This window comes from Zonotrichia leucophrys, chromosome 4 (assembly GCF_028769735.1).
Source record: "Zonotrichia leucophrys gambelii isolate GWCS_2022_RI chromosome 4, RI_Zleu_2.0, whole genome shotgun sequence".
Taxonomy (NCBI): Eukaryota; Metazoa; Chordata; class Aves; order Passeriformes; family Passerellidae; genus Zonotrichia; species Zonotrichia leucophrys.
The window spans coordinates 13,034,659-13,047,182 of record NC_088173.1 but is presented as its reverse complement, the minus strand read 5'-3'; the positions used below and the strand labels follow the sequence as shown (position 1 = coordinate 13,047,182).

Here is a 12,524-nt window from a genome sequence, read left to right as displayed (position 1 = left end):
GGATATTTTTGAAAGGCTAGAGTGTTGAAAAAGCCTTAGTGAAAAAATTAACACCTTCATCAGCATTAGATGGTTTTCCTCCATTGTGCCTGGGCCAACTGTAGCTTCCTAATAGTCTCTGATGTGTATAGGGAAGAGAGGATTGAGAAGCAATAAATTGTGAGGTAAGATCAAAGACCACATTTAGCTGTAGTTATGAATATGGTGTAGGGAGAGATAAAATACCTGAGAGTATTGCTATGCTGGAAGAGTGATCTACAAAGTTGTTAATTACTATGTTTCTTACCATCGATGTGATCTTCTGTGTTCTAAAGCAGCAGAATAACAACACACAAAGCAAAAATTCTCTTGAGATTAACTTAATGTGACTTCAGCTGGCTGTCCTTCTGATCAAATGACCTTATCCTGACACTAGCACACTGGACAGCATGGAACAGAAATTTACTCTTCCCACACCAAGGAGAAAGGGAGGATCAAGGTTTAACTGTAAAATGGGAATGAAAGGCTTTAGAGCCTTTCAACTCCAAAGGATCTTGGTTCTGGTCTCAGTTTGTGTCCCAACTCCAAGAATAAGCATTAATTTCTATCCAGCAATTGCTGAAAGAATTCAGAGAACAGAAGTGGGATGTAAGGGCCTCAACCTCATTGTTATCCAGCCCATCTCCCAGCCAGCCTCCTCCACAGCAAAAATGTTGGTAGTCCCATATTTAGGGTAGAAACCAGCACAAGCTCCCTCCCTCCCCAGAGCTCCCGATGGGCAGGCAGTTAACACCTTGCTGCAGGTTATAATTTCAAACACCTCCAATGACAAATCAAAGCCCAACTTTATTCTTTTCTGAGTTAGTCTGCAGCTACCCAATCTTCACTTAAGAGGGGACAACATAATTACTTAAAAATGCCAGGTGACCTCAGCAGTTAATGTGCCCTACATATACTGGATCAGTTCTGCAGAATATTCATGAATGCCAAAGTAGTTGAAGCAATAGCATCCTGTCATGTTCAGAAGGTGGTACTGAGAAAGTCTCCTCCAGGAAACTGATGGTCAGGTTCTTTGGAAATCGGGGGCACATAGATTCACAAACAGTATTAAGACGACACAACATCTGAAAGCTGTACCTGAAACTTTAACTTGGACTTAAAAAAAAAAAAACAACTTGTTTTTTTTTTAAATTAAATATGAAATATTTTATTTCTCTCTTAGAAATTAAATATATTACTATCTCACATAACCAAATTCCCTTTTAAAGGGAATACTATACATGGCTCTGTAGGAAACATTGTTGCTCTTTCTACTTTAAAAAACTTATGTCAGTAATCTATCAGTCAGGATATTGGCTTTTGGTATATGCCCTTGGGGATTTTCAGACACTGGAAATAGCCAGGAATAAATTCTATCTGAGTTTTAAATAGGATGGCGTGATGCTGCTGCTCATCTGTGATAAATCTGTGTGTTTCAATCCGTTTACTTGCGGTCAGCATCCACAAGCAGCAGCCGGACTGTGAGGTTAGGAGCTATTCCCAACCCTCAGCACCTCTGAAACCTTTCATCTCAGGAGGTTCGCTGTGAATGGGGCACCCGTGGCTGACGCTGCCCGGGGATGCTGATCCCGCCGGCTGCCCCGGGATGTTCATTCCGCCGGCTGTCCCGGGATGTTCATTCCGCCGGCTGCCCGGGGATGCCGATCCCGCCGGCTGTCCGGGATGCTGATCCCGCCGGCTGCCCGGGATCCTGATCCCGCCGGCTGCCGGAGCCGCCCCGCCGCTCCCCGCTTCCCTCGGAGCGCCCGGCCGCGCTTTCGCTTTCACTTCTTCCGGCTGTGGGCAGAGAGCTTCCTCACGGTTTTCGTGTGCTGAGAAGCGAGTGCAGAGGTGGGATGCTTCCAGACACAAGGGGATAAAGCCCGCAGAGGTAAGTCGGTAAAATTCTTCACTTCATAAAAATAAATGTGAATATTGAGGTGCAAAGGTAAAGTGCTGCAGAGGAGTTCGAGTGATTTCCTTGATCCTGGATTTTTCTTCACTTGCAAGTTAGCCAAGTCAGTGCCAGTTTTTAAAGTTCTTGCTCATAATGTTAAAAATGTATTTCTTTCTTTTGCCCATCTGAAACGCTGTCTCTGATAATGGGTGTGTGCTTTCTTCACTGGACCCGCCAGGCAAAGCTAAAACACCTAAAGTTGGTTTCAGACTTCTTACAATGAAAAATCCAGGAAAAGGCAGCCCATTGGGCCTCGCTGGAGGTCAGCTAAAGAACCTGGTTTGTGACTGCGCAGTACATTTCTTCCGCCTTTTAAACTTAAAGGTGAGCCTGGCAAGAATTGCTGCTGCACCCAGCAGCTGGCTGATCACCCTAAAACTAGCCCTGAGAATGATGCAGACCAGGATGCAAACTTCTGTCACAGATAAACTTCCCTTTTGTTTTCCTTAGTGTTTCCAGCAGTTGGGGTGCAGAGAAAAGAGGTAGAACAAGTGGTCCTTTATTTTCTCAACCACAGGACATGGGTGCTGTGCTTGGCAGCAGCTGCAGCAGGCCAGGCTGTCTGCAGCACCAGGAGTTTGTTGTCCCCTCCTCCTCCCCATTAACCAGTGGCAGATGAGTGAAGACCCAGGCTATAAGAGCTGCAGGATGTGGGTCAGCTTGACATGCAGTACCCAGCAGGGAATTGTGTTTTCATTAAGGTTTATTTTAACCCATCTTTTGTAGTCCCTTGTGTGTGCCTTTGCAATGTTCTATGTCCCTCTATCCCTTGCTTGTATGCCCACTCCCACTGGATTATACAACTGTTTCCCCTTAGATGGCCATGTTGCTCCCAAAAAGGCAGCCATGAGATTCCTTTCTGGCCACTGTAAAGGCAGGTCAGCTATGGAGTCAAACTCTGCTGGGGTCTGACCTGCTAAGCTCCTGTTTGGCTGCACGTTGCAGGGTCAAGTCCTTGGAGTGTTTTGTTATGCTAGTGGAAATTTGTCTCTTTAGAAAATATCAGTTATGAAGAATTCTTCCCTTTTTCTATACAAATGTGCAGGTTTAATTTCTCTTCTCATTTCTTGTTTCATTGTTTGCTAAAGCATGGTACTCTAATGTGCTCAAAGCTCAATCATATTAATTAAACACAGCTCCCTAGCAAAGGAAAGTGGGAGCTGTAGAAGGAAGAAAGCTCACACTTCCCATGAGTTAGTCTTTTGAGAAGCTCTTCTAGCTTCCTGCTAAGTCTAGGCAGGTTTATTCCCATCTATAGCGTGTTCTGTACTGGGGCACTAATAGCCTTCTCTGCCTGGGAGCCCGTCCTGCTGAGACTGAACTGATTGGTAAATTTAGGTTGGCAGGTAGGCTCCAAGTTTGTTGGCAGAAGGCCATACAGATAAGTGTGTATCAAGACTGTGGACACACTGTCAGACATCAGGGTTGAAAGTATAAGCTTTCTATTTTTTAAAAAAGAAAAAATGGAAGACAGGAGCCTAAGCTTATTGTCCTGTGCTACAGCATGAAAAAAACGTTCTGGCAAGCGCTCACAAAGTATGTTCTCCCTCTACTAAAGGTTAATTCTGTAATATGGAAGATACAGAGGACTCTTCTTTTGATTAGAAGAAATTCCATTTAATTAGGCAAGCTCTACGACTCAGAAGACTAGTCAAACCCTTGTGAGCTCACACAGCTCTGTTCTGATCAGAATTTTTATGGAATCAATTTTCTTTCTTTGGGCAGTAAAGTTTCATTACAAGATGACCAGGTGAATTTAAATCTAATGGATACTAAATGGAAAATGAACAAAATATGAAAAAGCCTAAGATTCATTAGAAATGTAATGAAAAAACAGGTATAGCCATTGAAAATTAGAGTTTCAATGTTGATATCCTAATCTAAATGAACAAAAGATATGGGGTGGAGTATATAAATTCTTAAATGTATAAGTTTTCCTGAAAGTATTTGGATAAATATATTGAATCTAGGGGCAGTGTCTCCTCTACACCTTGGCTGTTATCTATTTCTTTCTCTGATTAAGTTGGTACTGATTTATTTTGTGTGTTCTTACTTTCTCATATATGTTTCTACAGCCTGGTACTCCTTCTTTCTCTATAAGATGGAAAGACAGATAGACTTTTGTGTGATTGACTTGTAAAATAAAAACTGGCAAGAACAGTAAAAGAAAGAAGTGGTATATTATGTATTTTTACTGCATGTAACTGTAAATATTTTAGATGTAATTAAGCTCAGAGATCAGTTACTAACATTGGGAGGCTTATGTACAATTTGTCATATTTATTGCATTTTATGAATGTTAAAGCAATGCCAAATTAATCAGAAAAGAGAAAGCAATTGAAAACTTTCATCGATAATAGATAAAGCTGGTAGCTTTTTGAACATACCTATTTTTGTGCGAGACAATATTATTGCTTTAAAATAAAAGTATTTATTTAGAGTGATTATTAGACATAACTCTTCTGCAGCAGTAAATGCAGAAGAAATTCATGGATTAAAACCACTGACTGCTCCTCACTATGCAATCTTGTATTTTTTTAAGCTTTGCTTGCTTATCCTTCAGCTGAAGACGCAAGTCATGTCAAAATGATTGTAATTTGCAGTGTTCTTTTTGCCTTTGCAGATAGAATGATGCGAAACGCTATTCTTTGGTGGAGCAGCTTATGTGTCAGACTGATGTTTGTCTTCTGGCCGTTTGCATCAGCTGGAAAGCAATGTCATATCCAAAATGAAATGGCTGACTGCAGTCACCTAAAGCTGACTCAAATTCCCTCTGATCTTCCAGACAATATAACGAGTTTGGACATTTCTCATAATCAGCTAAAACAGCTAGGTCCTGCAAATTTGACCAAGTACAGCCAGCTGGTTTACTTGAATGCAGGCTACAACAGCATCTCTAAATTGCAACCAGAATTGTGCCAAAATGTGCCCCTGTTGCAAATTCTAAAGTTAGAACATAATGAATTGTATAAGCTCCCTGACAGAGTCTTTGCTTCCTGCACCAACCTGACTGAGCTCAATCTAGGATACAACAGACTAAATATAAAAAATCATCCTTTCAAAACCCTGAAGGTAAGAGTTAGAAATGCACCTTTTCATGTTAATAAAGTATAAATGGGAAATTTACTGTATTTTCCGGTGTTATACAGAACTGCTTTGTTGGTATCTCAAAATACCCAACATATAATCTTTCACTGATTTTTGCTGAAGAAGAGGCCTTGTGGCTTCTTCTGTTATAGCATGTTGGAGTCTCAGTCATCTTTGTGAGTGAATGCTCTCCATTCCTCTTTCTGTATTGCATCACTTTGAAGCACCTCTCCCATGCAGGATGTGTGCTGAGCCAATAGCAGCACCAGATGATGAGAATATTGAAGTGGATACTGTGGAATCTGAGCTGCCGGGGTAGCTGGTAGCCTCAATTCTCAAGGTTGAGGTTTAAATATTCAAACCAGGAAGGCCAGTGCTTAGGCTGAATGTATCTCTCAGGACTTCAAGAACTGAGAAAGAGTAAAAATGTTTTTATTGTACCTTTGCTTTCTCTGCTAGTTTACATGTGGTTAAATATTCTTGTCTGTGGCAGAGATTGGGGGACCACCACAGAAAGCAGGAAAGGACTATTTCACTGTCTTTGTACCAGGCAGGCCTCATGCAAAATGAAGAGCCTAAGGATAAAGAACAGTAAAGTAAGGACAATGTGTAGGTGTGTTCCAGTGAGTAAGCATGTGGTTTTGAGTAGGTCTGAACTTTCCTGCTAAACTCAGTATTCCAGTTCAGTTGCATGAAGTGTACTTGCTTGCACTGTAGGACCACTGGCACAACTAAATACAGTGAGTGCAACCACCTTCCATGTTCAGGGAACTTCACCTTCCTCATTCCATTTACGGGGCTGGACCACGCTGAAAAAGCACAGAATGCAATGTCTAATCATGCAATAGTTGTAACTACAGCAACCTGTTGGCTTTTGCATTTATCACTTTATATGAGTGAGGGCCTTCAGTGAATCAAGGACCGTTAACTAAATCTACTTTGGGTTGCAGTAGATACTTTAGCAGGTTAATACCATTAATACCATGAAAGTTACTGGTGTGAAAAATATAGAATACTTCTTTCAGCAGGAGCTTGAAAGCTGCCATTTCTGTATTGCAAATTTATTTTAAGTGTAGTATTGCAACTAATTTTTAATCAGTTGTACTCTAACAAAATATTTCTAAATTTTTTGTGTATTACATAAAATAAAGATTAAAAATAATTTTATAACTTTTTTTCTTGCATATTCTCTCCAGAACTTGAAAATTTTGGACCTATCTCATAATTCTTTGAAGTCAGCCAATTTAGGATTGGAGCAACAGTTGGAGAAACTTCATGAACTCATGTTGGGGAGCAACCAAATCACTGAGTTGAAAAAAGAAGACTTCAGTTTTCTTAGCAACACCTCATTAAATAGTCTTGATTTGTCATCAAATCCACTAAAAGAGGTAGGAAGTATTTCAACAGAAATTTAACAGGTGTAAGTATAAAATGGAATTATTCTGATTTGCCCTTTATGGTTGTATGGTATTTACATTACAATTTTGATCCAGTGAGGTCCAAAACCCATTTTATACAGCATTCCTGCTGACCTCCAGCAGTGATTTACAGAATCACTATTTTGCCACTGAAATCGGCACAGGCTGGTTTCATATGGGCTGGTTCCATGTAGATCAGAGGTCTCAAGCAAGACCTAAATTGAGACGCTCTTAGAATCCTTACCAGGTATTTTCTCTGCAAAACTATTTTCACACAGGCTGAAGGTGAAGGGCTGACACACATTCTAAGTGGATATAAATTGTGGTAATATGCAAGTCTAGTTATACAATCTAGGTTTCACTTCTCAGTTAATCAAAGAGAGTGTTCAACTTGTGGCTATGGGAACATCAGAGAAATAATCATTCCAGAAACATATACCTATTCTTGAAAGAAAAACCCACATGGGTGCTTTGTCTTCCATCTGTGCTCTCTGACCTGCTTCTCAGTGTTTCGATTCTTTGAAGAGTGATGGTTAAGTGTGGCAATTCTAAACTGGTTGACTCTCAGCATACAAATACTGAATATGCATTGAATTTCCTTGGTTCGTTTGGTTTTTGTTTGTTTCTTCTGCTTTGTTTCCCAGTTGATTGATCTCTAAAAAATATGTACACTGAACCTACAAGAATATTTTAAGGTGGTATAAGTTTGTATCCATGCTAAGAATGAATCCCACCATCCTCTTTTGCTTGGCCTCTTCATCCCTCCCTCTTTCTGATACCAGCTTTTATGAGGCTTTGTGCTGGATCACTGAGGAAACTCTACAGGTGTTTTGGCTTGGTTAGCTTGTAGTCACACTGGTTCCCTACCTGGTTCACTGTGTGACTGCAAGTGGGGCTATTCTGGCACTAGGGCACAGGGTGTGGATAAGTAAATGGCACTACTCCTTTCTTGGGCACTGCTACTTTGTGCCAGTTTCAGCTGCTCTGGTTTTACAGTACTGCTATCTAAAAAGCAGCCTTATGCATTTGAATCATTCTGAAAAGTGGAGTATTTAATCCCTCAGCTGATATGTTAATCAAGATGAGGGGCCAGCACTATGATAAAAGTTTGTGATCCATATTGTGAAAGCAAGTATTAGGTTTTATATTAGCTTCAGTTTGCACATAGAAACTGGGTTTCTTCTTGTCTGTCTGCAGACCTAATAACTAGTAGATTAGTATACCTAGCAGATATCAATAAAAGAAATTTGAAAAAAGATATAAAAAATTTTAAGATACTTCTAGAGAAGAAGTTTTGGTTAGATTGAAACTTGCATCCCACTAAGCCACTTTCTGTCTTCTAAAATAATACTACTCAGATTTATGATAATCATATTATAAGTGATAGAACTATTGTCACAATAAGTGTAAACTCCATAAAGTGTTTGTCTGAACTTGGCTGTGAAGCAATCTGCGTGTAGGAGTTCTATTCTTCTAAGAAATTGCATTTGAAAGCCTTTCCAAGTTTTCGTTTTATTGGTCAACTTCCTTACATCTTTCTTGTTTAGCTCAAGTTTTTTTTTCTTATCCTTTCAGTTTCATACGGGATGCTTCCATACAATTGGAAATTTGTGGGGCCTCATACTGAACAATGTTGAACTTAGAGAAAATCGCACAAAGAAACTTTGTACAGAATTGTCAAACACAGCAATTCGAAACCTCTCACTAAGCCATGTGAAACTTTCCTACATTGGCAAGACAACTTTCCAGGGACTACAAGGAACAAATCTTACAATTTTAAACCTTTCCCAAAATTCTCTCTCTGTCATAGAAAACGATTCATTTCAGTGGCTTTCAAGTTTACAATACTTAAACCTGAAGATTAATAATATTCATGTAACTTCGCGTTTATTTTATGGATTATCCAACCTTAAATATTTGAATCTCATAAACTCACTTGCTGGGAAAATTGAAGATTTTTCTTTTCATTGGCTATACCGCCTGGAGTACCTTATAATGGATAATAACAATTTTCCAGGAATTACTGCTAACATGTTCACAGGTCTGAATAACCTGAAATATCTGAGTCTCTGCAACTGCAACATAAACTTACAAAGAATAACTAATAAAACATTTTCATCACTTACTAATTCTAGCTTACAGGTTCTCAACCTCACAAAAACCAGAATCTCTACAATAGAAAGCGGGGCATTTTCTTCCCTGGGACACCTGAAAATTCTTGATCTTGGTCTCAATGAAATTAGTCAACAGCTTACAGGTCATGAGTTTAAAGGTCTCAATAATATACAAGATATTTATCTTTCCTATAATAAAAACTTGACTTTGCAAAGTGAATCATTCATTTTTGTCCCAGGCCTTAGAAAACTGATGCTGAGGAAGGTAGGCTGCAGTAATCTGGCCTTTTCTCCTTCACCTTTTCATCCTCTACGAAATCTGACTGTCCTGGACATCAGCAATAACAACATAGCAAACATACAAGAAGACTTGTTTGATGGACTTGACAAACTTGACATCCTGGATTTGCAGCACAATAATTTAGCCCGGCTTTGGAAACATGCAAATCCGGGTGGCCCTGTTCTTTTTTTAAAGGGTCTTCCCAATCTGCAGATTCTTAATTTAAAATCAAATGGGCTTGATGAAATTCCAGTTCAGGTTTTCAAGGGTCTGTTTCAATTAAAACACTTGGACTTAGGCTCAAATAATTTGAATTTGCTTCCGGCAACTCTGTTTGATGACCAAGCCTCTCTGAATTCGTTGAACCTTCAGAAAAATCTGATAACCTCAGTTGAAGAAAAAGTATTTGGTCCACCTTTCAGGAGCTTGAGAAGACTAGAGATGGATTCCAATCCCTTTGATTGTACCTGCGAAAGCATTGCTTGGTTTGCTGATTGGCTTAATGAGACCCAAGCAGATATACCTGGATTGAGGTCCCAGTACATTTGCAACACCCCACCTAAATATCATGGTAGTCTGGTTTTGTATTTTGATAGCTCAGCCTGCAAAGACAGTGCTCCATTTCAACTTCTTTTTGTGATCTCTACCACTATTGTGACACTATTCATTTTTATTGTCCTTACCATCCATTTTGAAGGGTGGAGAATAGCTTTCTACTGGAATGTTTTAGTCAATCGAATGCTTGGTTTTAAAGAATTTGAGAGACAACAGGAACAGTATGATTATGATGCCTATGTTATTCATGCAAGAGAAGACAAGAATTGGGTGTCTAAAAATTTCATGTCTCTGGAAAAAAATAACCACTTTGAAATTAAGTTTTGTTTAGAAGAACGGGATTTTGAAGCAGGTGTATCTGTATTTGAAGCCACAATTAACAGCATAAAAATGAGCAGGAAGATTATTTTCGTTGTGACTGAACACCTTTTACAGGATCCCTGGTGTAAAAAGTGAGTAGGATTTGAAATTTTATCTGTAAGAGGAAAAATTTCTTAAGCGATATTAAAAAATTTCTTAAGAGATATTTTACCAAGATAATTATTTAGTTGTAATTTAATAAAAAAATACCATTTAATGAAAAAAACCAACTCAAAATCTACTTCAATATATTTACCTAATATATTGTCATGTCAAAATAATTTCTAAGTTAATAAAGTTAATTGTTTCACACATACAGTAGTGTACATTTGAATATCTAAGTCAATGTTTTAGGCATTTTCTTGGGTGTTTTTTGTGAGGTTTTTTGTTTGATTTATTTGTTTGGGTTTTTAGGTTTGTTTTTGTAGTGGTTTTTTGGTTGTTTTTTGTTTGGTTGGTTTGTTGGGCTTCTTTTTGCTTTTGGGGCTTTTTGGGAGGGGGAGGGGTCTTTTGATTTGTTTTGTTTGGTTGGGGTTTTTCCCAAAAGTCAGGCTGATACCCTTGCAAATTACTTTCCTTAAATCACACGTTTGAAGAAGAGCAACAATGAGTGAGACCGCTAGGACTGAAAGTTGGTTTTTTTTTCCCTTTAAGTTAGTCTTTTCACTATTCTTATATAGTAGACTCATAAAGAAAGGGATTTTGCTAAATAAGGCAATATCAAGACAGTACACTTAGGTTATATTTTTAGAGCGTTCTTTTATTTTTTTTAGTTAGAGGCAACTAATTTAAGGAAAGTAATAACCATTGTATATCACAAAATAGATACTAAGATCCTGTTAATCTTTTCTTTCTCTTTCACATAAAAGAAAACACTGATTTTTGTCTTATTTTTGCTTCAGTTTCAAGGTATATCATGCTCTCCAGCAAGCCATTGAACAAAGTCGGGACTCCATCATACTGATCTTTCTTGATGATATCCAAGATTACAAGTTGTATCATGCACTTCACCTGAGAAGAGGAATGTTCAGATCTCGCTGCATCTTGAACTGGCCAGCCCAGAAAGAACGAGTCAGTGCATTTCATCAGCAATTAGTGATGGCACTTAAATGTAGAAGTAAAGTGCACTGATTTTTGAACTAAAGATTTGAATTATGGGGCCATTTCATTGTGTACTTTCTACCACTGGAAAACTAGCAAGCCTTCATGAAGGTCTGAAAAAGTTTGTCATCCTGTAAATATATGTAAGGGGCACTATCATTTAAATTTATTTGTTTATAATCCTATTTTTGCTAATATTTTAATTCAGCTGCACTGAAGTGATGTTAAAAGAGATCATGGTGGATAGTCATTTCAATCAATGTATTGAAAATGTGGTAGAAATTCTCAAAAGCAGTAAGAATCACTGATGTTCTATGAAATGATGTAGGATAGAAAATGACAGACTCTCTAAGGGGATATACAAAAGAAAATGCATTAATGATAAAACAGCAAAATCTTTATAGAAGGTAGAGTGGACACTAGTTCTTGCTTTTGAAACATGGGGGATTCAATGCCTCCAGCTGGAAAGCTTTCCTTGTGAAACACATTAAGCAACACAGAAAATTACTTCTGTAATTCAAAACAAGAATTTGCAGTTCAAAAGTGAGTTTCAAAGTGAGCAGCTTCAAAGTGGGTTTTAATGTGTTTGTGATTATGCCTTCTGGGGGGCTAATTCTGGTTGCTATCAAAAAGTGACTTTCAGGCTGATGAGTCAAATGATTTAATAAATTTGGTATCAGGAAAAAAATTTTTGCTCTTCTCTGGTGAAATTCAGAGAGCTGGCAGGACATTAACACTGAGAGATGTCACCTTGATTCTTAGAATGCACACAAAACTGTATGCAGGCCTGTACACAGAACTTGAAATCAATGTGAAACATGACTAAGGCACAACTGCTGCACCTATTTAAAATAATAAAGGCACAGATGTTTCTATAATATAGCCAGAAGACAACTTTGTGGAGAAAGTGGTGCTACTACAATTTCATTCCCAAAAAATTTGTTAATGGTAAAGCAACAACAACAAAGGAATAATTTTAAATAGTATCAGAAACATTATTGTGACCACAGGTAGAGGTGGAGTGGGAAAAAAAAAAATTCAGCAGTAGATTAATTTCAATTTTTTTGTATCCCTTTATACACAGTTTTGCCTTTGATAGCTAAAAACAAAACTGTAAAAAAATCAGATAGAATCCTGTAGTTTATTTCTTGTATATTAAGCTAGTGTTTTTCCTGAGCATATTTTACAGAAATGTGGGCTAGATGGCAATTGCCAGTACATTAAGCTTCAAACATATGGGCTAGTAGCTTGATCTGGAGAGAGAGCCGAGGCTGAGCAAAATGTGCTTTCAAGAGTGTTTATAATGTTTAACGCTGGCTAAAATGATGGTGAATCTGAGCACAAGTTATTATAAATTAGGCACAAGTCAGTCATTTGTATAGTTTTGTTAATATTTAATTGCTACTGCAAGGACCTTTAAAAACTTTGTCAGCTTTTAGTAGGTCTGTGATCCTTCAATAGCTCAGGAATATTTTTAAATTGCTTTTTTCCCCTAGCATTTCCCTCATCAACTTCAATACCACTGTTGCTACAAGAATGCTGTTTTACTGCTTTAGAAAACAGTTCTATACTTCACATTTAAAACAGCTTTCTCATTATTTGCTATATATGTAGATGAAAAATTGGGTTTAAAT

At 38.2% G+C, this 12,524-nt stretch overlaps 1 protein-coding gene across 1 annotated transcript; it reads left to right on the top strand.

The window, feature by feature from the left end:
• Nucleotides 1-1,702: 1,702 nt before the first annotated feature.
• TLR3 (toll like receptor 3) lies at nucleotides 1,703-11,845 on the top strand. Its single transcript, XM_064712229.1, has 5 exons — nucleotides 1,703-1,909; nucleotides 4,599-5,047; nucleotides 6,259-6,450; nucleotides 8,056-9,881; nucleotides 10,692-11,845. Exons 2-5 carry the CDS (start codon nucleotides 4,604-4,606, stop codon nucleotides 10,918-10,920), a joined length of 2,691 nt encoding a protein of 896 aa, XP_064568299.1. The 5' UTR covers nucleotides 1,703-1,909; nucleotides 4,599-4,603; the 3' UTR covers nucleotides 10,921-11,845.
• The last annotated feature ends 679 nt before the right edge of the window (nucleotides 11,846-12,524 follow it).